General features: G+C 37.7%; 2 protein-coding genes and 1 pseudogene across 5 annotated transcripts in view; 2 read left to right on the top strand and 1 right to left on the bottom strand.

The window, feature by feature from the left end:
• Nucleotides 1–4,402, bottom strand: part of LOC122016821 — a 31,416-nt gene extending 27,014 nt beyond the window's left edge. The window contains exons 1-5 of one of the 2 annotated variants that reach the window (XM_042574234.1): nt 4,067–4,402; nt 3,387–3,784; nt 1,689–2,076; nt 1,526–1,597; nt 1,362–1,424 (exon numbers count right to left, since the gene is read on the bottom strand). In XM_042574234.1, coding sequence (XP_042430168.1) covers nt 1,362–1,424; nt 1,526–1,597; nt 1,689–2,076; nt 3,387–3,760 — 897 coding nt within the window. In that variant the 5' untranslated portion in view covers nt 3,761–3,784; nt 4,067–4,402. Of the gene's footprint in view, nt 1–1,361; nt 1,425–1,525; nt 1,598–1,688; nt 2,077–3,386; nt 3,799–4,066 lie in introns of both variants that reach the window. The other variant, XM_042574231.1, reaches the window with a different exon arrangement.
• A 370-nt stretch (nt 4,403–4,772) lies between these two features.
• LOC122016822 (wall-associated receptor kinase-like 6) lies at nt 4,773–10,519 on the top strand. Of its 3 annotated transcripts, none has more exons than XM_042574236.1 (6): nt 4,773–5,170; nt 5,275–6,168; nt 6,283–6,735; nt 8,292–8,447; nt 8,684–9,847; nt 10,206–10,519. In XM_042574236.1, the coding sequence occupies exons 2-6, from the start codon at nt 5,277–5,279 to the stop codon at nt 10,307–10,309; spliced, it is 2,769 nt and encodes a 922-aa protein (XP_042430170.1). In that variant the 5' UTR covers nt 4,773–5,170; nt 5,275–5,276; the 3' UTR covers nt 10,310–10,519. The 3 variants fall into 3 exon arrangements, with proteins under 3 accessions (XP_042430170.1, XP_042430169.1, XP_042430171.1); XM_042574235.1 differs by having other exon boundaries at nt 4,774–5,170; nt 6,271–6,735; nt 10,206–10,518; XM_042574237.1 differs by lacking the exon at nt 10,206–10,519 and having other exon boundaries at nt 4,775–5,170; nt 6,271–6,735; nt 8,684–10,185.
• Nucleotides 10,520–23,223: 12,704 nt separating this feature from the next.
• On the top strand, nt 23,224–25,781 carry LOC122016671 (annotated as a pseudogene).
• Nucleotides 25,782–26,917: the final 1,136 nt, after the last annotated feature.

A 26,917-nucleotide genomic window follows, 5' to 3' on the forward strand; every position in this document is an offset into this window, starting at 1 on the left:
GTCTGACTGCAATTTTGGTTATGATGAATTCATTAGCTAAGGCATGAGATGGTTCTGTAACTTTTGTTCTGTAACAAACCAAAAATTTACAGTATAAGCAAGTGCGGGACAAGCTAAGTTACAGCTATGTTATTTAGACTTGAAGACGGGTACTTTATTACTCGTATTCTAATACATGCATGTAATATTGGTATACATATATGTAATACGGGTATTGATCCACACACAACATGCAAATTCTAGAAAATAGAAACATAGGAACTTGTCAAAAGGGTCCAAATTGAGGACACGAGTACAGGTCCACAGGACAATAAAATTTTATATATATATAATAGCAAAAATCAATCTTTTAATTTAATATAATCTAACTTATATTGCCTATTAATATAATATAGCATATACTACTATTGATATAGCCAACTTATATTCATATAGTTGTAGGATTGCCTATTAATCCTTATCCTAGAACTTAGATTATATAAGTTATCAAACATTTCAAGTAATAACATAACTTATATAAACTTCGTAATGTATAGGCATATATAATGTATTAATATTAAGTCATCTCCAAGCCCACCTGATCCCCAACCTACGCAGCCCCTCTATTCCTTATTAAAAAGCCACAATGCTATTCCTCCGAAAGTGGACACACAAAGCTTGATTCGTAATGGCAGTGCTTTGAGCACTTTCACGAGCACTCCTCTCCTAGCAGTCAGAACCTGACATGCATCACCTCACACGATATTGTCATCTTCCTTGATGAGATACAGCAACAGGTAAGTTTCCTTGTAGTCTTCCTTGTTGAGATATAGAAACAGGTAAATCTCCTTGTAGTCTACCTTATCAAGATACAGCAACAGAGAAATCTCCTCAGTCTTGCTGTTGAGATACAGCAGCAACTCTCCTTATAGTATCCGTCTTCGAGACACAAAAGTAATAAGTTTCAGTGTATTCTTTGTCGCAGTTGATTTCCATCTATGGAAGACAGAATTCAGCTCATCAAACATGCTTTTTCATACTCATGGCTGTCATGTAGTGTTGTGTCAGCACAGGTATGGAAGGGTGGAATGACAAGTTCGACTAACACAGTTATGGAATCCCAGAAGCACCACCTTGTTTTGCAAGGAACAAAATTAAAAGATACCAGAAAGTGACAAATCAGTCAACAATGTTTGCTAACATGGAAAAAGCACAAGCAGAAGAAAAACAAGAAAATACAAGCTAGATGAATCATGAAAATAGTTGATCCTCTAATGAAATTCTTAATCAGAGGACAAAAACATCAGCATGCAAATTATGAAGATGACAAAGTATTGAATTACTACACAATATATCCAGCATCCAACAGTAGCAGTTCTTACCCCACCATTCACCTCTGCTTGAATTTCTTCCACAAGATTAGCTTCCTTCAACCTTTGTAATATCTATAGCCGTGAATTCAAAGAAGTCACCAAGGAATAATGTTTGTTAAAAATTAAATTGAGTTGCACATAAGTGAGTCAATTGTTTGGTCTAAATAACTTACAGCTCTCCATGCTCTATGCCCAGCTCCCTTTCTGTAGCCAAGAGACTTCTTAATATCTGATACAACAAGAACCTTACAAGAAGCAAACAGAAACTATCAGAAACATCAGTCTATGTTTACACTCTTTGCATGATATCAATATACACGACCAAACATAGTTGACCTTTTCACATGCTTCTTCAAGCTTCTCACAAATGACTTGCATTGCGGGTAGGTAATCCTTTATGGAGACATCATGTTTTGAAAAATCAGCAGAAGCATAACCAAAATTTGCTGTACCTTCCAAAATATCAGCCCTTGTAATTTCAAATCTCTGTTGAGAGTTTAGATTGAAATTTTTTGCATAACGGGATAAATGTAGTAAGTTGGTAGACACGATAGAAGTATTTGTTGGGGCATCCTCCCCTTTAGTTCCAAGCTCTTTTGCCCTAATGATAGTTGATTGTCGCACGATCAACTGTTGGGATTCCAGGTTTCTTACTATGTAAAATAAATTGTTGCCTTTAATGCCAAATTCTTTGCCAAGTTCACTCTGGGTGACTCCTTTAGTCCTGCAGAGGTGTGTGCTACATTTCAGACAATTTTGTATCTAAATTCATATGCAGAGGGAGAAAGACAGTGCAGACTGCCTAAAAGTAAAAGGAAAAGAGGAAAATATGTTTATGAGCTTCAAATTATCACAACAACAACAATCACAAAAAATGGATTTTACTCCAACAACGAAGCAACTAGGAGAAACTAATGCATGATGCAAACAGGAATTTTTAAATTTTTAACAAACCTCAACAAGTTGGATCCCAAATATTTGGCACCAGCAAGATGAATATCCATACCATCTTAACCATGCTCTCCCATTTTGAATATTAATTATATAAATAAAACACCTAGTCAATGGGTTTATGCATATTGAACGAAATGTGGATGCTTGGATTCATATGTTTACTTCTTATAATTCTTCGGAAGTGGCAAATTCAGAAGTACTTTTGAATTTGCCTCATTCATATCTCGGAAGGAATGCAACAAACCTACATAAGACCCCAATGCAAGGGGGATCATAGAATTGCTTTCATTTATGCTGCACTTAACTACCCATGATAGTAATATTTATTCTATTTACCTTGTATATTGACCACATGCATCATGTCACTATTCTCATCTCTGTTTCACTATTTTTTCACATTGTTAAAGGTATTGGAGCTATCAATCATTAGGTGTAGTAGGTTTAATGGCTAGAGTTCAATAGAGGGAAAAGATTATAACTAACTAACCTAAAGTAGTTGAAACAAACATGACTTGATGATCATAACGAGGTGTAGTGGGTTTAGTCTCATGGTGGTATTTAAGATTTAGGGTTATGTCTTGAACAATATTAATATAAGAAATACAACATTTCCTTCCCCCAAATTTAACAAAGTATTAGACAATGTCTTAGGGTTGATGGTTTCTACAATATTTTGCCTAAATCTTCAATTTCTCATCTATCTAACTTCCTCCCTTCACTTCTCAGAAACAGTCTCTCTTCCTGCTATCTGCAAACCACAAGCAATGGAAGGCGGTGGCCTCTTCCCCTTCATTGCAATCCTCTTTCCCAATTGCTACCGCAACCCATCAGATGCAGAAGCAGAAGAATCCTCGCCGTCATTGGATTCGCGATTTGAATATGATCTGTCAAGCAAACTAAAATTTGTCGGTAGTAAAAGTTATTATTACGTGCAGAATTCTGAATTTGAACGACAAGTAAGATCTGTAATTACTAATACACTAACTGGCAATCAACAATTTTATGTCTTCAGTAATAGTAGCAGGGAAAAATCCGCTAAAGGGCATCAGAAACAGATTAAAATTGATAACCAATGTGAACCTGGAGGAAGCCAAACGCTCCAGAGCAGCTCTCTGAATCTTCGAAATCTCTGAAGAAGAAGCCTTAAGATCATAAATCCCTAGGAAAGCATCTCTAAGGTGGTCCTCCGCGACTATCCTCGCGCCAATACGTTCTGCTCCCTCGAAGGATTGAATTAAAGGGTCCTGGGAACTGAGGGCCGTGCCATCAGCTTTAACCCGAAGCCCAGGGTGACTGAGCAGACGGACCCAAATAGCTTTCTTGACGGCCTCGCCTAAGGGAAGGCCCGCAGCCGAGATGGAGGGACGGAGGCTCGGCCAGAGCTCGCTGACAGGAATTCCGGCCGCTGCCCGCGCGCAGACTTCTTCGACCAGTACGGAGAGGATCGAGTCCATGGAACGATGCAGCCGTGAAACTCCCTAGGAAGAAGTTCCTGATCAAATTAAACTAGAGAATATTTTTATCATTATAATTTATAAAATCTAGTAGGGTTATCTGGTGGCAAAAGATAACCCTACTAAATTCAATCAAATTTTTTTTAAAAAAAAAAAGTATCAAATTAATTTATTATTTCTGAATATTAATAAATATTTAACAGAACACAAAAAAAAAAAAAAAAAAAAAAAAATTGCTTGTTTCTGGAAGAGGGTAGTGGAAAATCGCTCTTTACTGGAACAATAAAATAAAAGGCAGCAACTTACTGTTGTTTGCTCTTTTTATTTTATTGCTGTGGTTGGACAGAGGGGAAAAGGGTTGTTGGCAAAGGGTTGCTCGCTCGGCTAGCTCCGGTGAGCTCGGCAACGACACAGAGAGCCAAAAGGCAAAACAGAACCTTTTCTTGCTGGGCAACCCAAAACCCTAGAAGCAAGAAAGAAAAGAGAGGAGGAAGAAGAGGAGAGAGCTGCTCTTGTTGTGGCAAATGGAAATAGAGCCCTAAAAGAAAAGGGTTGTTGCTCCTGGTGCTGGAAGAGGACGAAGGAGAGGGCGCGCGTATGGCAGCGAGGGTATGGCGGTGGCGGTCTGTAGCGTACGTAGAAGGAAAAAAGAGGACGATCTTAAAAATACCTAATTTGTATTAAATCAATAAGTTTAAATTATTAAATTTATTTAAAATCAACTCCAAATCAATCTCACAAATTTAATTTGAATTGCTCAAATTTCGTATCGGATGATTTTGTCTATTTATTTTTTTTATTTATATAAAATCCAATACTTAACTTATGATATGCAAAGTATAAAAAAGTACTATTTTATATTAAAAAAATGAACAAAGTATTACAGATCAATTCCTATCGCGCCGCTGGTGCTGATCTGTGGCGAATACTTATAATAATCTGTGGCGGAAACTGATGAGTTTGTTTTTGCACGATTATTGTTCAAAAGGGTCGGGCACAATTACCTTATCGTTTTTTTTTCGCCCACTTTATAGCTTTTCCTTACACGATGGGTTTGCTTTTGGTTGTTCTCTATTTGCTGATCTTTTTCATGCAACCAACCAAGAAATGACAGACTGAGGATTTCGATCATACAGTTGTGGCATTTCTCCTTTCCTTCCCACTTTCTTTTTTGGCGCACCTTAACAGCAAGCATGAGCACGAACCTGCTTTTAAGTTGACTGACTTCGATGAGAAGACCCCGTCACCGCCTTCTAAGCTCACTGTTCTTTGTTGAGAAGACCTCGTCATCGTCATCTAAGTTGATTGATTGTGCTGATCAGAAGACCTCCTCTTCACCGTCTTCTATATCGACTAACAGACTGGTGATCGACTCGCGCGCACTTCTCTTCAAAGCACAACAAGGCTAAGGTGAGTCTCCTTTTTTGGTTTTACATGATGTAGCTCGATCAAATTAACAGGCCTGCAGCAATTGATCAGTGATCGATGAAACGTACTAATATCTATATGCCCAGGGATGGCGTGGGCGAAAGTGTTACTGGTAGTATTTGCACTCGGTACTACTTGGGGATCTGTGGCTTCAACTGGAGCACAGCAGATCAAAACGACGTCGACTAAAAATCGAACTTTTACACTCCCATCCAACTGTCCAACAAGCTGCGGCAATATCAGCATCCAATACCCTTTCGGCATCGGCGATGGTTGCTACCTTCCCGGTTTCAACCTTACCTGCCGCAAGCAAAACAATCGCACTGTGTCAGCCCAGCTCTTCATGGGTGATGGCACACTCGAGGTTACTGGTATAACTTTATATTCAGGGTACGTGTCCTTCAAATTGCCAGTTATCAGCATGGGCGTCAGCCAGAGTTCCATCACCACCCCACTGATCGATCTGAAAAATTACCACAACTTCAACTTTTGGGCAACAGACAACTATCTGTTTGTTTCTGGTTGCAATGTTAATGCCAGTGTAGTCGATCTCGCCAACAATAACACCATCATATATAATTGCTCTACCTTTTGCTTGGATGTCAGTCCAGATTTGTCGCCCTTCGTGATCCGGCATCAAAAGTGCAGGGTTCGGATTGGAAACGAACTTCCAGACCGTGTCTTCTTAGGAGTTCGTTTAACTCGATTCAATCAGACTCGGTTGCATTTGACTAATGCCACTCCAGTCAGCGCCTACATGAGTTCCTCGATCGGCAGTTTGGAGTCTAAACTGTCTTGGTACATGGACGATCACTCTTCGTGTACAGAGGCAATGAACGATACGGGGACCTATGCTTGCATAAGCAGCAACGGTGAATGCACCGATGCCCTTTCTGTTGACAGGGATGTCACCGTCGGATATTATTGTCGTTGTTCTGGTGGAACTGAAGGCAATCCCTACCTAACTGATGGCTGCAAAGGTAATTAACAACTTAATTAATTCCCTTGTTAATTAGTTTTCTTGAGTTCATTTAGATTGGAAGAATTAATGATGCTTCTATATATGTTGCATTGATTATAAGGATCGTCAACAGACGTTACAGTTGCCAATATATATCCAGCCAACAACTGTACGAGAAAATGTGGAAGTGTGGATATACCATTTCCTTTTGGACTTGATAATGAATCGGATTGCTACAGAGATTCATTGTTTGCCCTAGTTTGCAACCAAACAACGAGCCCTCCCGTTCTCCAGTATCAGGACAAAAATGTGAGCAAGGTAGGCGTGGAAAGGGGAGAACTGTATCTTATGGAAGTGAGAAATTCATCGGAAGGCCTTACTCTCACTGAAGGGCATTACGTATACAGTTGGTTGATCCCCCATCATTCCTGCGAGAATGCTAGAATGAATAAGTCGCTCTTTGCATGCGTAAGCGAGCACGTCGAATGCCGCAACTTAAAAGACAGCAAAGGAGATCAATTGGGATACCGTTGCGGGTGTGAGAAAGGTTATACAGGAAATCCGTACATAATGAATGGATGTCAAGGTACCTAAAAACTTCTCCCTAGCTAAAGTTTTTTTTTTTTTTTTTTTTGTGCATTCTAAAAGTTTCTATACTTCCGTAGGAATTTTATGTCCATTTTAAATTCCTTCAGAGGTATATATGATTCCTTACAAACTAAATATCGTACATTGTTACTTGCAAAGGCAACAATTCTTATCCAATTAAACGAGCACTACAATAAAAAAAGTAAAATTTAGAGGCATACTTGATAATTCATAGAAATAATTATTTAATCATCACTAAAAAGCTTTATAAACAATTATAATTATCTCTAAAAGTTATTCACTTTTAAAGATAATTAATTTTGTCTCTAAAACATTTTATAGAGACAATTATAAGTATCTCTAAAATCGTACAACTTTTAAAGAAAAAAATCAATTATTGTATGAAAAAAAAGAATTATCACTTAAATTTTATGAAAAATAATTATTTTCGTTTGTCGCTAAAATTACAATATAGTATTCTCCACTCTTTCTTTTCCATTTAGCTTGGCATCAACATTACTTAAACGGTAGCATTATCATAACTTGAGAAAATAAAAATACATTACCTTAACGACCTTCTAGTGTTAATCCTACGGATATGGAAGAAGATAAATATAAATACACAGACCTTAAATGTATAATTGCATAGTAACGTAAACCTAATGTCGTCAAGCATTATAATTACTTGAAGAAACTACAGGAAGATGATCTCGGTGTACAACTCAATTTGAACTATGCAATTAAGTCCATAGAATACTTACTACAAGAGCAGTGTATAAGTAAGGGTGTTTCTTTATAATATTCAAGTAAATTATAAATCAAGAAACAAGATTGACACACAAAAACCAACAACATTTCATCTAAACAAGAAAAAACCAGAACAAAAAAGAGCATAAGACAGAATCGTGCATAGAATAATCAACCTCATATATAAACATGGGTGTTGTTTCTGATCAAGGATATATAGAAGAGATTGACAAGCAATAACAAAACTAATCTCCATCTGTATCATCAAGCTCATCATCATCATAATCAAGTTCGTCATAAAATCCGTCCATATTTAAGTTCTTACAAGCCTATGTAATCAAAAATATGTCCCATGCGCACCAACAAATTTTAACAAATTAACAAATGAAATTCCAAGAAGAATGAAACACAAGCAAACAAATTAGTACTACAATATATGGTAACAAAAAAATATCAAAAGGAACACGAATTGCATTTATTTTCTTGCTCATCAACTACATCAATCCACTAGAATGTAAGTTGACCATTCTCAAAATATATGTTGCACTCTAAAAACTTTAATACTTAGGTTCAAAAGCTATAGCTTAGGTTTGAGGGACCTCATTCACCATTAAAAAGGGTTTAGAAGAGACTTCGAATTTCTGCCTACTTTTGGGAAAAAAATAGCTACAAGTGCAAAACATAACTCCATTGTTAAAAAAAGTTTTAATTAGTTGATTTCATGTAAAATCGCTTTGTTTTTTAGGTCCTATTTTTCATGGTATTGGTGTGCATAATTAACTCGCCTATGTTTTTGTTATTCTTTAGATATCAATGAGTGTGACACTCCTGAGAAATATATCTGCAAGGGGATTTGTAAGAATACAGAGGGCAGTTACAATTGCACGTGTCAACCAGGAACATATGGTGATCCAATGATCGGAGGGTGCATCCCTTATACCAAGAAGAGAACAGTTATGTTAGGTAAGTCCTTGAAACTTGAGAATGAAAAGTTAGGTTTGGTTAAACATATATACACCATGTGATCAAATCAATTGTAAAAGAAAAAAGAAAAATGAAAACAAAGTGCAACACTACTAAAAGTTAGCACAACACTTTTAGAAGATACAAAGGTAGACTGTGTTATAAGATGTAGTTCATAACAGGTATCACCAAATATATGAGACTTGTGAAATTTAATTTTCTTATACATGGTGCAGCTCTCATCATCGCAGCAGGCAATGTGTGCCTACTACTCTTGTGTGCAATGTTGGTCATCCTAAGTAAAATATGGAAGAAAAGAATGCAAAAGCAAATAAAAGAAAAGAACTTTCACCAGAATCATGGTTTATTGTTGCAACAACTGATCTCTACAAGTGAACATGATGCTGAGAGAACTAAATTATTTCCACTGGAAGAGATAGAAAAAGCAACAAACAATTTTGATGAAACTCGCATGCTTGGTCGTGGAGGGCATGGAGTAGTTTACAAAGGAATTTTAACAGATCAACGAGTTGTTGCCATAAAGAAATCCACAAATCTGAAAAAAAGTGAGATAGATCAATTCATAAATGAGGTAGCAATTCTTTCTCAAATTAATCATAGGCACATAGTGAAGCTTTTTGGATGTTGCTTGGAGACTGAAATCCCCTTACTAATCTATGAATTTATTTCAAATGGAACCCTATCACATCATCTTCATGTTCCCAGTGGACAATCTAAATTATCGTGGGATGATCGCTTGAGGATTGCTACAGAAGTTGCATGCTCACTTGCCTACTTACACTCAGACGTTTCTATGTCTATTTTTCATAGAGATGTTAAATCGTCAAATATTCTTTTAGACGATAATTTGGTTGCAAAAGTATCTGATTTTGGAGCTTCAAGATTTATTCCACTTGATCAAAACTATGTAGTCACTGCTGTACAAGGCACCTTTGGATACTTGGATCCTGAATATTATCAAACAAGTGAGTTGACAGAAAAGAGCGACGTATATAGTTTTGGAGTCATTCTCCTAGAACTTTTGACAGGGAAAGCTCCTATTCACAAAAACGAGCATGGCGATGAGGTGAACCTATCAAAGCAGTTTCTTCAAGCAATGAGAGAAAATCATGCTCTTGATCTTGTGGAGGATCATGTTTTGAAAGAAGGAAAGAAAGAGGAGCTTTTGGAAATAATACAAATGATAGAAATGTGCTTGAGGTTGAAGGGAGAGGAGCGGCCTACTATGAAAGAAGTCGAGTACAAATTGCAAGGGCTGAGAAGGATCAGAATGATGAAAAAGAGGCTATCTTCTTTTGCAGAAGACAATGAAACAACTGAGAATAACCTCAGTGATGCATTTGATCCTTCAACAGAATTGGTAGACCAAAGAAATCAAGGTACTTCTACTAGTTACAGCTCAGAGAAAGACCTAATGTACCAACAACCAAACTCACCTAGATGAGTTTGCTTTCTCTAAGCATCATGTCTCTACTGCTTGTTGTCTAAACCAGCAGGAAAGCTCTGTAGACTATCATTATAGTTGATTTGTTGTGCAAGCATGCTTACAGTGACATGTGAATTTCTTCCAGGACACTTTCTGTGTCTATGGAGCTAGTAGGATGCATCATAAACTAAAGTTGGAGTGTGTATGCTACAATTTTTTATGTCAAAGTTTGTGTTTGCATAATGTAATAATTGGTATTAACTTCATGAGTGCTACTCTTTTACATATAACAAATCTCTCTTTATGACTAGGCATTAAAAGGCAGTCCGGTGTACGAAGCTCCCGCCAACACGGGGTCCCAGGAAAGGGTCTATTGTACGCAACATTACTTTGCTTTGCAAGAGGCATTTTATGACTAGGTGTTATCTATGTATATTTTTGACAGAAGGCATGTACATATTTTTATGAAAACTTTAGTTTTTTTTACTGATGATGGTGAATAGTGACATCAAAATTCTAGAGTTGCATGAACAGGAGATGATGTGGAACCAACTTAAACCGTGGTGCATACATTTCAGGTAAAACTACTCATTGAACAAGCCAGCCACCTACCAAACTTCCATTGTTTGAACATAGTACAATTTATGTATATCGAATGCGCGTAGTATAATTTGTATTGTGCCTGGTGGAAGTTACATCTATGGCAGCCATGACATAGTAGAAGTTGTATTGTGCCTATGGCAGCCATTTTGACATTTTTTTGGCAGCTATTCACATTACTTTTTATCTCCATATTCAGAGATAGAAAGATAGAATGCAATGCAGAAAAGCAACAAACCATTTCAATTAATATGCTATCATTTGTTACTTTCTACTCTCTTCTTCTATCACTCATCTAACTGTGTTTTTTTTTCTTTCCTTCAAAATTATCAAAATTTACACCATCCAGAAATTGACAAAACTGAGTACTTGGTATGCGTCCAAATGTGACATATCGAGACTAATTTTCAAGAAGCATATTATAACTAGTTTTAGCAGTGAAATAAGCATGCAGGGGAAAAAAACATTAAGGAGCAACAAAACCTGCATCTAAAGGTTTTTTCTCAAGTAGAAGCCTTGAGGTCATAAATCCCCAAGAAAGCAGCTCTAATGTGTCCGGTGATCTTCGCTTAGGGTTTCTCCCACTATTTCACTATTGATGGTGCCCCTTGGGAACCGGAACAAGAATTGATGTGCATCTGAGATAGAGTTCGGGCAAATCACCCTCCAAATGAAATCAGCGGCGACGCGAGGGTGAGAGCGTAGAGAGACCAGCCTTACTCTATCTTCTTCTTCTTTTTCTCGTTCTTTCGCAGTTGAGGGAGCAAGGGACAAGGATGCTGAAACCTTGCCCGAAACCTATTCCCTTTCCCAGGGCAGTGGTGAGCAGAGGCGGAGGCAGCGGATACGGAAAACACCGAGAACAGTGTCGTAAGAAGGCGCTTTGATGAAGAACTGCGCTGGTAAAACTGTGCTTTATGTAATTCCAACTCCGCCTTCACCTTGTCACCGTCGTCGGCGATAGGAAAAGATTCGTCGTATCTTGCGGAATCTCCAAAGCCCGACCTTTCGAATTTACCTACAAAGGCGCAGACTGCGGAATCTCCAACTCCGCCTTCACCTTGTCACTTTAATTAATTTGATCGATATTAATAACAAAAAATCCGCAATTTACCAAACGTGGTTTTACATGAAAATGAGCACAACAATATCATATTTTACCCTCGTTCTCCTCTCTCGATCTCCTCTCTATTTGCCTACTCATTGTTTTTGCTCTTGAGTGTCACATCTGATATGAAAAGGCATCTTGAGTTTCGTGACCAGGAGATCCTAATGGGCCCCAACGCGTGAGGGTGATTGGAAACTCTCGTAGAAGCATGACTCCGCTATAGAGCCATCTACTTCACATTAAATTCACACAACGAGCATGGTAAAGGAGCCTCCTTCGATGAAAATGATCATGATAAAGAGACGGTTGAGGCGGTAGTGATGGATAATTTAAAAAACTTTAGTTGGGTCAACTCGGACATGAATGAAAAGGACATCGATTTTCTAGAGGTGAGTATTGATTCGGATGGATATGAATTCGATGAGTTAGAGGAGGAGAAAAGATTGCCTCTTGGTAACCAAAATGTTGAGCTTGGTAGCGCTAAAGCGTCGGAAATTGTTGAGAAGATACATGAAAATGAGGAGGGTGAAGAAGTAGTGGGTACCATAAAAATGAAAATTGAGAAGCCAGAGAAAGAAGGGTGTGAAGAACATGTGGAGATTGAGGACATTGGCTTGCAAAATGATTTGCTTAAAAAACGAGAGAAGAAAGTGATAGCTTGGTGGTGCAGGTCTCAGAGATAGAGCCGTCAATTTGGGTTAGGCTCGTCGGATTGGTCCGTCCTGCCAAACAATTTAAGCGGGTTGGGTTGAAATTTTATCAACCGAAGCTCGCCGCGGGATAACCCGCCGTGGGCCAACTCGCCTAGGTTCGCTACAGACTTGGGTTGACCCGCGGGTTGAGAAACACATGTAAACTAAGTTTTATGTCAATTTATTATATTTTTTTATTATAATTTTGAAATAAAAATAGAACTTTTCATCCATAAGTACTTGTTTGTGTCCATTTATATTTAAAATATATGTTTATGGATACATTTGATTGATAAAATCTTTCTGAAGTAAAACGTTGAAGATATAAAACATTTTTTGTAATTTTTTGAAAAAAAATTGATGGGCTCATGGGTTGGCCCGCCAAACCCTCAACTCATCTTAGATTGAGTTAGGATGGAAATTTTCCAACCCGCCAAGTTGATGAGTCGGTCTGCCCTGCACCACTAAATGATCGGCCTGCCATGGGTTGACCCGTCCCGCCATGGGTTGGCCCGTCTGACAACTCTAATTTCAACCTGGTGTTAGACCAGTCAAATCCTGCACACTTGGTAGAAAAGGTTAGATCAACAACACATTTAACTTTAATTCATTTATCATTCATCAAAACTTAGGTTTGATCATTAGTACCAACTACACCAACACAAGGTTCCTTTATGAAGCTCCAGAAACTTTTTCCAAAATTCTTTAGCGGAGTTATAGATGTCAATCTGGTTGACTTTCTAAGACAATAGTATGCTTAGCAGATGAAATTTTGCTTTACAGTTGGTCACAAAGTTGGTTTGTTGCTTCTTGTTCCAAAGGTGCTCTTCACTTCTTCTCCATTTTCATTCTTTGGTACTTCAAAACCATATTTAACAGTTAACAAATTATCTAAATCAGTTTTTAAAAATACCTCTATTCGATGCTTCTAAAGCATGAACTCCCTTTCAAACTTTGGTAGGTGAATACTTGATTCAGACATTATTCTTATTGCTTTAGTAGGCGGTTAGTCCTTCTAAAGCACTTGGACTCTGATACCACTTGTAGGACCTAGTGGAATGGCTAGAGGGGGTGAATATCAACCTGCAAAAAGTTTTAATTCTCTTGCTAATTGACTTTAGCAAAGACACACTAATTATGTAAAAAGAAATAACATAAAAGTAAAGAGATTAAAGGATTTATTTGGTTACAAACTGGGTAGTTGTTAATCAAAAGTTGTGGAAAGCATACTAAGAAAGTTTCTTCTTCGACAGAGATTGAAGGTGGAGAAACCCCTTACAATAATTGGAACCTCAAAATGAAATACAGAATTGAATATAGAGTGTGTTACTTTACAACTAGTTCTAGGAATCTATTTATAGCCTGCTGGTCTAAGTGACCGTTTTGCTAACGTGACAATTCAGGATGCCTCCAATGTTTTAGGGCACCTCCAATGTGCTGATTGTTATCCTCGTCACAATGGTGCTTTAGCTGATCTGGCAGATTGGAGGCGCCTTAAGTCATTCGGGGCACCTCAAGTTATTCGGGGTAACTTGAGTCCCCAATGGTAGGTGGAGCCCAGTGCTTATCACTTTGCAACTGCTTTGATCATTGGAGGTGCCTCGGTTGATCTAAGGAGTTTCGACTCCTATTCATCCGAGGCACCTCAGGTCTTTGAATCGATAGAGTGCCTCCAGTTAATTAGAGGCGACTTGAATGGTCAACTTCTAATTGACATTTTGTGACTCGGTTCGCTTGGGTGATGCTTCGGGCATCCAGAGTTGAGTTCACTTGAATCAAATTCCATCCTTCTCCTTAAGCAATCTTTCTCCCTGGGTTCTCGTCCCTCGGATGCACCTCGTATGTCCTTCGTCCCTCTGATGCACTGAGTCCGTCGACTCCCTTCCCGTATTATGCTTCTCGCTTACTGCATCTCCCACTCAATTTCTTATATTCCTAAGTCATTGTACACTTAAACATAAGATATCAAATCCGTAAGGCCTAACTTAACTCTGTTAATCAATATCAAAACTAACCCGAGGTACTTACAAGTGGAAACTCCCGTTTGAGCTTCTAAAGTTATTTGCTTTGCAACTTAGTATCCATCAATTGCTTTTTTTCCTTTAAAGCTATTCCATTTTTATTATGCTACTATCAAATTTAATTGCTAAACAAATGTTAGGTAACATGTCAAAGACTATCTTTTAATACTTGTTTCTCTCCGCAGAAGCCACTTCAATCTCAGTCGAAAACCCAAGCAATGCATCTCAAAGAAGCCTTCTCTATCGTGAGGCACTTTTCGATTCTAAAATCTCAACTGCCTACTGGTGAATTGACCTTATGGTCAGTTTTAACCCTTTAGTGAGACATGTTAAGATTTTTCCCAAGGAGAGTTGGTCCAACAAGGCTTGAGATGATCTTTCCTATTAGTTGTGGAGCTCATCCAGACATCCTGAAAAGTTACCTTTTCTAGAAAACTCTAAGTCACTAATTGCTCCTAGAAACTCATTTTCTTTATCACTAGGTTTCATCTTTCATGCATATGCAATAGTTGTCTTCCTTTTATTGTTTAATCTTATATTTGATGTTGGTTTGTGTTTGAGATTAGTAATGAATGTTTTGTGCCTTTTTATCTATTTATTGAAAGAAGATTGATTGTATTATCTTTCGAGCAGTTTGTTTATTTATCTTAAAGAGCTCAAAATCAACGACACCGTGTTGCTAATTTATGAAAATCAACAACAACATGTTGTTGATTTTTGATCAAAATTTACTGATGGACCTAGACAGTTCTGATTGGACTCATTTAAGGTCTTGTAGATTTCTGAGGTTATAAGGAGTTCGATAGTGCCTTCATTGCTTATTTCGACTTATCCGAAAGTGTTAAAATATTATTGGAACAATCAGCATTAAATCTCAATGTTGGAATGATATGATTCATATCAGGTAGGATCAACAACACATTGCATGTTGTAAACTTTAAAAGAAGTTATAACTTTTGATTCAGTTTGAATCATGAAACTTATAATATATCAAATTGAAGCTCGTTCAAAGATATTTGATTTAATATATTAAGTATCTTGTGAATTAACCAGAGTCAAAAGTTATAACCTCTTAAAATTGAACTTGTAGTTGTAGCAGTTATAGTTTTATAACTGTTACAATGTGTATACTTGGTAAATTTTGAGAGACTATAACTTTTGACTTGGGTTGATCCACGAGACATATAATATATCAAATTAAAGATATCTAAATGAGCTTCAATTTGATATATTGTGTGTTTCATGATTTAACTTAAACCAAAAGTTATGACCTTTTAAAATTTATAACGTGTGTGTTACTGATCTTAGAGTGATGTCGATGGTATCTGGGGGGCCTCAAAGTAATTGAGGAGAAGAAGAGGGGTATTTTAGTCAAATTAGTATTAGGGTTTTTTTAGAGGATGAGGGAGGCTTCGAGGGAGAGGTCTTTTGGCTGGGTTCTTCCACCACCACCAGAGCCACGATGCCGACGCCACCTTCGCTGCCTCCAATTCTGGCCACATTCAATGCCAGTAGCCCCTTGCTCTCACACATGAGTCCTAACGCACACCGTCGGATCCTCCTTCCTCTTTCTCACGCATGCTGTGCCGCCCTCTCCATGCTAACGCGGCCAATGCCGCTAATCCCCCAACACCATTTCTACCCTCTCCATGCCGATGCGGTCGATGCTAGCACCTCCCTCTCCACGTTGACGCAGCCAGCACCAGTGCCGCCCTCTCTATGCCGACGCCATCGACTCCCCCTCACCACCGCTTCCTCTCATGCATGAGAGCGTCACCTCCCCTCTCCTCATCGCCATCAAGCACGTCGCCACCTCTCACTCAGACGGGACTCACACACATTACCTCCCTTGTTACTCGTCGACCACCTCCGACATCGGAAGCCTCCACGCCTTCTGCCCCCTCTCGCCGACAAGCGCCTCAGTCACAACCCTCCCGCACCGACAACCTCCACATATCGGTAGTTTAGGCATCAACATTCCACGCGGCAACTCTGCCCCTGTTCCGACGTCCACAGCCAACTGGTCGTCAATCCGACACCCTCTAGTAGTCGCTGCCTTTATGCAACCGTCCTCGCCGATCATGCCACCAACTTCACGATCATTGTTGCCGTCCTCCGAGCCACTTTAGCCATTGATGTCGCCTTTCTGACTTCGTGCTGTCTATTATGCTCAGACCATCGAGTCGCTACTCTATTTTGACTCTGTGTCATCGTTATGTTCAGGCCTTCGCACCGCTATTATGTTTTAGCCAGCAACCCACTATCACATCTCGACATGTGTGCCGCTATCACATCTCGATCTACGTGTCACTATCATATTTTAGCCTGCATGCCGCCTTTCGGATCCATGCTGTGTTTGACTTAGGGTCGTCACCCTCAAATCCAGATCCTTAGTCAACTCACATTCATCTACTCTTCCGGGTCACTACGACTCGATCAACGTCATGACCAGCTCACCGGTCTATCAAAGGCATCCCCCTAGTCCAGGAAATATTTTCCATGCTTATTTTCCACAGACATCATTATTCTACTATTTATTCAGCTCCTTATATATTTTTAGGACATGCCTCAAGCATCGGGGTACCTGGGACCGAGGTAACCCGGTCACTGTTTGCAAGTAGCGTTGACCAGAGGTCTTCTGATGACTTGGTCAACATAAAAGACAATTCGTCATACCCTCCCCTTCTAGATCATGGTAACTCGATCAATATTCTAGTCACATCATTCCGATCATTCCGTCTTCTGAGCTTCCAGACAGGATCATAAAGTATCAGCAATAAAGTGTTGTTAATATTTGAGTATTAGCAACATATTGTTGCTGATTTTCTAAGATCAACAACACATTGTTGTTGATTCTCTAAGATCAGTAAAATGTTATAAACTTTGAGATGTCATAACTATTAGTGCAATTAGCACTAATGGTCAAACTTAAGTTTTGATGAATGATAAATTAATTAAATTATATGTTATGTTGTCTAACCTTGTTACCAAATATGTAGGAATTGACGGGTCAAGAAGACTTGACACTAGGTTGAACAGTTAGGTCTGAGGACCTGATAACTGACACAAAGTCCAGATATGTCAATGTGTGACCTAATATCTAGCAGGAAATCTAGTTGAGTCTGTGGGACCTGACAGATGACCGAAGTCTAGTTGAGTTTATGAGTTTGACAATTGGCAGGAAAACCCGATGTGTCAAGAGGCAAGTCAAGTGACTGCAAATAGTAAGTAAAGATAAGCAACTAGAGGAGAGATCTAGTGAGGATGCATTCCCGATTAAGGGAACAATAGGCATCAGTCCGACCTAGGGTTTCAGCGAAACTCAAAGTCAGGATTAGATAGTCCGGAGATTGTCGAATATATTACTACTCTCATTTCCATGTTATTGCTTGTTGCGCTAATATTATGGTGCGGGAATTAAAGTTCAAAGTTGGTTGGAAAAAGGGGCTTCAGGCGCTCGGGAAGGATTCGAGTGCCCGGGCCGAGTCCAGGTGTCTGATTGGCCCAAACCTGGGGAGGCACCTAGCTGAGGTGGCAGACACTGATAAACCAGTACATATCTAAGTCTAGATGCTCGAACATGTTCGGGCGTCCGAAGATGGATAAATCTTCAGAGACAGACTTTCGTCGAGGTGCAGCCACATCAGCAATCCAGGCTCCTGGAGGAGGATAAGTCAACAGAGTCCTAGGCCTTGTTGGAGGCGCCTGGGGGTGATCCAGACACTCAAAAAGGGTCTATAAAAAGGACTTCGACCAGAGGCTTCAGGGCATCACTCGCTTCAACTTTCGTACTTGTACGCTATTCTTAGAAGACTCCTACGACACCAAAAGGTTGCCCCGACAACCTACAACCAAGCTTCCATTTCTTTTGTTGTTGGTATAACTTTATTTTTCTTGCATTGTACTTAAACTTTTGTAATCTTTTTCAAACTTATAGTAATTGCCCAACGAAAATACTCAATGAGTACGAACCTTGGAGTAGGAGTCATCGAAGGCTCCGAACAAAGTAAAACGAACCTGTGTTAGCCATTGCCTCTTTGTGTTTTGCTTTATTTTTACTTAGTTATATTTCTACTGTGTACTTGATTTCAAAATGAGTTTTTTTTAAAAAAAAATCGCGTGATTCATGCCCCTCTCACGTGCATCGGTCCTACAAAAACTTTTGATTTAGGTTAAACTACGGGACACATAATATATCAAATCGAAGATCTTTTAACAAACTTCGATTTGATCAATTGTGTGTTCCATGATTCAACCTGAATTAAAAATTATAACATCTCAAAGTTTACGGTTCAACACGCTATTGTTGGTCTTCAACAATACGTTGTTGCTGATCTTTTGAAGAACAACACCACGTTGTTGTTGGTCCTCTGAAGATCAATAACATGTTGTTGGCCTTCTGAAAATCTACAACACGTTATAGCAACTAAGAAATCATAGTTGCTATAACTACAAGTTAAAACTTTGAGATGTCATAATTTTTTATTCAGGTTAAACTGCGGAACACATAATATATCAAATCGAAGATCTATAAACAATCTTCGATTTGATAAAGTTTTTATTATTAGAATGTCCTAGATTCATTAGCCAGTTTCATCCCAAAAGTAGCTAATGGACATACAGAACTTGAAATGATATGAAATCAGGATTTGTGTGTTCATCTAGTTCTCCCGAGTCCCGACTATAGTCATATTCTTAACCATAGATGCAATCCTCCATGTTGAGAGCAACTTTTTTTTCAAAACCAACAACACAAATTCATTTCTTAATATATCATACTCAATATTATTTTATAGAAAAATATGTCTAATAAAATCTCATCAATAATTTCATTACCAATATATATTAAAATAATAATATTTTTAAATACAAGTACAAGATCATTTTATAACTTACTAGATAATAATTTACAACAAACAAACTAGTAGCTACAATATTTAAACACCAATAATAATAATCTAATAAAAAATAATTATCATACTAAGCATCAATTTACAACTATTATTACATAAAATAACAACAAAAGTTTTATTGATTTTTATAATAACACACAAGAAGAACATAATAATTTAGACAAAATAACAATTAGTTATACATCAATAACAATTATATAGACAACAATAATATTAAAATATTATAAATATTTCTCTCTAAGATTCATAGGAAATCAATCATGCTTGTCATTTTATTAGCTAGGAAGAGCAAAGTTCTCTATATCATCAAAAAAAAATCAAGTTCTTTAGTATTTTTAAGTATTCTAGATGATTTTCTATATTAAGATAATTCAAGTGGTCCTTCTTAGTATGATTCTTGCCTGGTATCCTTTTATTATCCTTAGTTTTTATTTTGTTAGAAGAGATAAATATTTTACAAATAACAAGTAAAGAGATTCCTATTAATTCAGAAGAAAAAGATCTAGAGCAAGATTAATAGTATTATAATTATAAGAATAAATAATCTCTTAGTATTATTATTAAAATCTAGTACAAGATTATGTGGTTTGATAATATAATTTATTCTATTACTATGTCATTTTTTCCCCCACATTGTTTTCAAAAGATAAAATATTTGAATAGCAGTAATAAAATATAAGGATATAAAAAACTAGAGTTGAACAATCGACTATTGTTAATAAAGCTTTGCATATGTTAAAAAAATCAGTCCAGTCCAGTCCAAATAATTAATTAGAAAGTCAAAGTTCTGACATTAAAATATTTAGTCAAAGTGACAAAAAGTAGTCCAACAAACCAATCATTATATGAAAGGTTAAGTCAACTTAGAACTATAATCTTGGAACAAATTAATTAGGAGGTCATTTATAATTTTCACTCAACCTTAATAGAATTATAAAATAAATAATGGAAGTTATGTGTAATGAAATACAAGATTCAATTAGACAAGAACATTAATATTTTTAACTTATCAAATTTAATGCACTACCTTAAACATGAATTATTATTATTATTTATCTAAGCATGAGATTAGATTACAATCATCTCATTCCTTTCTCATTTGGATTGGGCGACGGTGGTGTAGAGGGGTGTCAGGGTGGTGGGGACGACTAGGAGGGTCAACTGTTGCATCTCCAACTCCTTCCATTATGATTCACGGTCCATCTTGATGATAAAGGGAATTATGAGGATGAGAAAGATGGTGTCAGCAATCCACGTGTCTTTTGGGGTGCTACTAAAGTACTTCATGGTCATGGTGGCAGCCTCGACGATGATGACCCTACATCACGTGACAATTATAGACTCCTAGATGAAGTTCAACACGTGGGAGAGTAAGCCATCAGCCTGCTCCGTAATCGACTCTTTGACGGAGATGAAAAAGGAAATTAGGTTTTTTTAGAGAAAAAAAAAAGTGGTTCAAAGATTTTTTTTTTTCCAAATGAATAGTAAAAAAAGGAAGAGGAGGGTTTTATAGAAAAAAAAGGAGCGTCAATTCTAAAATGAATACTTTTTTTAATTAATATGTAAAATTAGTTACTCATTAGGTAAATTGATGAAAAAAATCTTCTAAAAACTATTAAAATTTTATTATTTTCATTTATAAAATTTAACCTCAATTCTTTGTTTTTTTAAAAAAAAAATCTCAATTGAGAACCCATTTATATGAAAAACTATAAGAATATTACTAAAATATATGACCTCATCATCTATCTCAGTCATTGCTAATTATTTATTCAAATATTTTACATGTTCAAAATACATATTTTGATCAAATCGATATTACAATATTAAAATAACATCTCATTTATGATTTTCTATTCAAAATACTCTTCTTTACTCCACTTTAGAATTATTTTGATCAAATCTATATCACTTTTGGGGTTGTTTTATTTAAAGCAACTTTAAGAAAAGCAATTCCAACTTTAAAATTATTTTGACAATAGTTTTATCTTGGAGTTATTTTTTATAACTTTCAGACAGTGAAATCATTTTGCTTTAGTTTTAATTAAAATAGTATTACTTTAAAGTTACTTTGTGATATGTAAAATCTAAAAGATTTTATTTTTAAAAGAAAAGAAAAGAATTTCATTTGTATAAAAGAAAAACGTCACCATGTGAATAAAAAAAGTTTACTCTCTTGAATAATGCAAAAGTACGCTGAAAACCCATTAATTTGTTTTTGCACGGTTATTGTTTGAAAGGATCGGGCAAAAGTGAAAAACCGACTTTATAGCTTTTCCTTTGCTTCTGGTACTTCTCTATTTGCCGATCTTTTTCATGCAACCAAAAATTGACAGACTGAGGATTTCGATCACACACATTTCTCCATTTTAATTTGCAATCTGTCTCCATTCCTCCTTACTTGCTTTTTGGCGCACCTTTATCAGCAAAGCTGGAACCTACTTTTAAGTTGACTGACTTAGCAGAGAAGACGCGGTCATCGTCTTGTAAGTTCTCTGTACTCTGTTAATTAAGAAGACCTCGTCATCGTCTTCTATATGAACTAATAGTCTGGCGATCAACCAATGTCGTGCGTACTTCTTCTCTTCAAAGTTCAACAAATTAAGCCAAGGTGAGTCTCCTGTTTTTTACGTTCTACATGATGTAGCTCAATCAAATTAAATTAACAGATCTCGAATAGGAGAGTAGATCTTCGGGTCCACAAAAAAATAAATTAGGAGATAGATCATTTGTAATTACGGTTAGATTGTGATCATGATTCAATCATAATTAGTTATAATTTCTCTCTGCGTTTACGGTCCCTGTAGATTATAATTTAGATTGGGACAGATGACCGGAGGCCGCCGGCGATGTTCAAGTGGCCAGGCAGCCTGACGTTGAGTTGGGGGGGGGGGGGGGGGGGGACAGCTTTCGGGTGGCCTCCGATTATTTGTTCCGACCCAAATTATAATCTGAGGGATGGTGAATCCAAAGAAGAACCGTAATCAATTACGATCAAATTACGGTCACGATCCGACAGTAATTAAAAGTGGCTCATCTCTTTTTTATGTATCAAGAGAGCTGGGCTACTCGAATAAATATATGATCGATGAAACGTATTGATATCTATATGCCCAGAGATGGCGTGGGGGGAAAGTGTTATTGGTACTGCTTGCACTTGCTACTACTCGGGGATCTCCCTGGCGCGGAGCACAACAGATCGAAACGAAATCAATTAAAAAACGAACTTTTGCACTCCCATCCAACTGTTCAACAAGCTGTGGCAATATCAGGATCCAATACCCTTTCGGCATCGGCCATGGTTGCCACCTTCCCGGCTTCAACCTTACCTGCCGCGAGCAAACCGATAGCAGCGTGCCAGCCCGGCTCTTCATGGGTGATGGCACACTCGGGGTTTCCAGTATAGATTTACCGTCAGGGTACGTGTACTTCAAATTGCCAGTTATCAGTATGGGCGTCAACCAGCCTTCCATCACAGCCCCACTGATCGATCTGCAAAATTACAACAACTTCAACTTTTGGGCAGCGAACAACTCCCTGTTTGTTTCTGGTTGCAATGTTCGTGCCAGCCTAGTCGACCTCGCCAACAATAACACCATCATATCTAATTGCACTACCATTTGCTTGGACGGGAGTTCAGAATTGCTGCCCTTCGTAATCCAGCGTCCAAACTGCAGCATTCCGATTGGAAAGAGACTTCCACACCGTGTCTTCTTAGGAGTTACTTTAACTCCGCTCTACCAGGTCAGTGCGTTGCATTTGGGTAACGCCACCGCAGTCAGCGCCGCCAGCTACACGTTTGGCAATTCGGATTTTAAACAGACGTTACTGCCAACATATATCCAGCCGACAATTGTACGAGAGAGTGTGGAAGTGTCAATGTACCATTTCCTTTTGGAATTGATAATGAATTGGATTGCTACAGAGATTCATTATTTGCACTATTTTGCAACCAAACATCGACCCCTCCAATTCTCCAGTATCAGAACAAAAATGTGACCGATGTAGACGTGCAAAGAGGAGAACTGCACCTCATGAATGTGGGAAATTCTTCACTAGTCTTTACTCTCGCTGAAGGACGCTACGTATACAGATGGTTCATCCCCCATCAGTCCTGCGAGGATGCTGAAAGGAATAAGTCGCTCTTCGCATGCGTGAGCGTGGACAGCACATGCCTCGACATAAACGGCAGCAAAGAAGATTCCTTGGGATACCGTTGCAGCTGTATCGAAGGTTATACAGGAAATCCGTACGTACTGAATGGATGCCAAGGTACCTGAAAATATGGTAACAAAAAATATCAAAAGGAAGACGAATTACATTTATTTTCTTGATCATCAGCTGCATCAATCCGCTAGAATGTAAGTACATGAGGCCATTCTCAAAATATATATTGCAATCTAAAAACTGTAATACTTAGGTTCAAAAGCTATAGCATAAGTTTGAGGGACCTCATCCACCATTGAAAAAAGGTTTAGAAGAGACTTTGATGTCTTAACTAGACAAGGTGAGTAAAATTTGTCTAGCTATATTAGGCTTGTATCTTCAAATTTCAGAAATACTTTTGGGGGAAAAATAGCTACAAGTGCAAAACATAAATTGTAACTCCATTGTCAAATAAGTTTTATTAATTGATTTCATGCAAACCTCTATTTTTCATGGAATTGGTGTGCATAATTAACTCACCTATGTTTTGTTGTTCTTTAGATATCAATGAGTGCGATAATCCTGAGAAATATATTTGCGAGGGGATTTGTAAGAATACAAAGGGCAGTTACTATTGCATCCCTCCTACCAAGAAGAGAACTCTTATGTTAGGTAAGTCTTTGGTTAAACATAGATAAACCATCTGAACAAATCAATTGTTACACATAAAAGAAAAATGAAAACAAAGTGCAAAGCTACTAAAAGTTATCACAACACTATTAAAAGATACAAAGGTAGACTGTGTTGCAACATGTAGTTCATAATAGGTATCACCAAATATATGAGACTTGTGAAATTTAATTTTCTTGTATATGGTGCAGCTATCATCATGGTTGCTGCAGGCAATGTGTGCCTACTACTCTTGTGTGCAATGTTGGTCATCCTAAGTATGAAATGGAAGGAAAGAATGCAAAAGCAAAAAAGAGAAAAGAACTTTCGCCAGAATCATGGTTTATTGCTGCAACAACTGATCTCTACAAGCGAACATGATGCTCAGAGAACTAAATTATTTCCACTGGAAGAAATAGAAAAAGCAACAAACAATTTTGATGAATCTCGCATGCTTGGAAGTGGAGGGCACGGAGTAGTTTACAAAGGAATTTTAACAGATCAACGAGTTGTTGCCATAAAGAAATCCACAAATCTGAAAAAAAGTGAGATTGATGAATTCATAAACGAGGTAGCAATTCTTTCTCAAATTAATCATAGACACATAGTGAAACTTTTCGGATGTTGCCTAGAGACTGAAATCCCCTTACTGATCTATGAATTTATTTCAAATGGCACCCTATCACATCATCTCCATGTTCCCAATGGACAATCTAAATTATCGTGGATGATCGTTTGAGGATTGCTACAGAAGTTGCGTGCTCACTTGCCTACTTACACTCGGATGTTTCTATGTCCATTTTTCATAGAGATGTTAAATCATCAAATATTCTTTTAGATGATAATTTGGTTGCAAAAGTATCTGATTTTGGAGCTTCAAGATTTATTCCACTTGATCAAAATTACATAATCACTGCTGTACAAGGCACCTTTGGATACTTGGATCCTGAATATTATCAAACAAGTGAGTTGACAGAAAAGAGCGATGTATATAGTTTTGGAGTCATTCTCCTAGAACTTTTGACCGGGAAAGCTCCTATTTACTCAAACGAGCATGGCAATGAGGTGAACCTATCAAAGCAGTTTCTTCAAGCAATGAGAGAAAACCATGCTCTTGATCTTGTGGAGGATCGTGTTTTGAAAGAAGGAAACAGAGAAGAGCTTTTGGAAATAATGCAGATGGTAGAAATGTGCTTGAGGTTGAAGGGAGCAGAGAGACCTACTATGAAAGAAGTTGAGCACAAATTGCAAGGGCTGAGAAGGAACAAAATGATGAAAAAAAGGCTACCTTCTTTTGCAGAAGACAAGGAAACAACTGAGACTAACCTGAGTGATGCATTTGATCCTTCAACTGAATCGGTTGACGAAAGAAATCAAGGTACTTCTACTAGTTACAGCTCAGAGAAAGCCCTAATGTACCAACAACTATACTCACCTCGATGAGTTTGCTTTCTCTAAGCATCATGTCTCTACTGTTTGTTGTCTAAACCAGCTGGAATACCCTGTAAACTATCATTATAGTTAATCTGTTGTGCGAACATGCTTACAGTGACATGTGAATTCCTTGCATAGCAATTTCTGTGTCTACGGAGCAAGTAGAATGCATCATAAACTAAAGTCGGAGTGTGTATGCTACAATTTATTATCTCAAAGTTTGTGTTTGCTTAATGTAATAATTGGTATTAATTTCATGAATGCTACTCTTTTACATATAACATATCTCTTTTTATGACTAGGTGTTATCTATGTATATTTTTGACGAAAACCGTGCTCATATTTTAATGAAAACTTCAGTTTTTTTTACTGATGATGGTGAATAGTGACATCAAAATTCTGGAGTTAGGAGATGATATGGAAGCAACTTAAACTGAGGTGTATACATTTCAGGTAAAACCACTTATTGAACAAACCAGCCACCTACTAAAGTTCCACTGTTCGAACATAGTAAAATTTATGTTTATCAAATGCAAATTTGTATTGTGCCTGGTGGAAGTTACATCTATGGCAGCCATGACATAGTAGAAGTTGTATTGTGCAAAGTGGAAGTTGTACCTATGGCAGCAGCCATTTTGACTTTTTTTTTTTGGCTGTCATTCACATTACCTTTTATCTCTATATTCAGAGATAGAAAGAAAGAATGCAATGCAGACAAGCAAGAAACCATTTCAATTAATACGCTATCTTTTGTTACTGAGATAGAGTTAGGGCGAATCACCCTCCAAATGAAATCAGCGGCGACGAGGGAGAGCGGAGAGAGGGCACAACCTTATTCTATCTTCTTCTTTTTATCGTTCTTTCGCAGTTGAGGGAGCAAGGGACAAGGAAAAGGCCGTCCGCCTAATACGCACAGAATTGCCAGTTATCATAATGGGCGTCGACCAAAGTTCAATCACCGCCCTACTAATCGATCTGCAAAATCACCACAACTTCAACTTTTGGGCAATAGACAACTTTCTATTTGTTTCTGGTTGTAATGTTAATGTCAAGCTAGTCGACCTTGCCAATTAGGGATGTAAACGAGTCGAGCTGAGTCGAACAATATTAGACTCGAGCTCGGCTTGTTTAAGTTATGTTCGGACTCGAGCTCGGCTCGAGCTCGAATCGAGCTTTTATCACAAGGCTCGAGCTTGGCTCGTTTTAGAATTATCAAGCTTGCGAACAGTTCGAGCTCGGCTCGTTATTAGCTCGATTATCAAACTTAACGAGCCTAACTTGTTAAGCGAGCTCGGGCTCGTTTTCAGGCTCGTTTAGAGCTCATTTTTGGCTCGTTTTAGAACTCATTTTTTAGCTCATTTTAAGGTTCGTTTTAGAGCTCATTTTTTGGCTCGATTTAAGGCTCGTTTTAAGTCTCATTTTTTTGGCTCGCGAGCCTAT

Source organism: Zingiber officinale, chromosome 8B (assembly GCF_018446385.1).
Source record: "Zingiber officinale cultivar Zhangliang chromosome 8B, Zo_v1.1, whole genome shotgun sequence".
Taxonomy (NCBI): domain Eukaryota; kingdom Viridiplantae; phylum Streptophyta; class Magnoliopsida; order Zingiberales; family Zingiberaceae; genus Zingiber; species Zingiber officinale.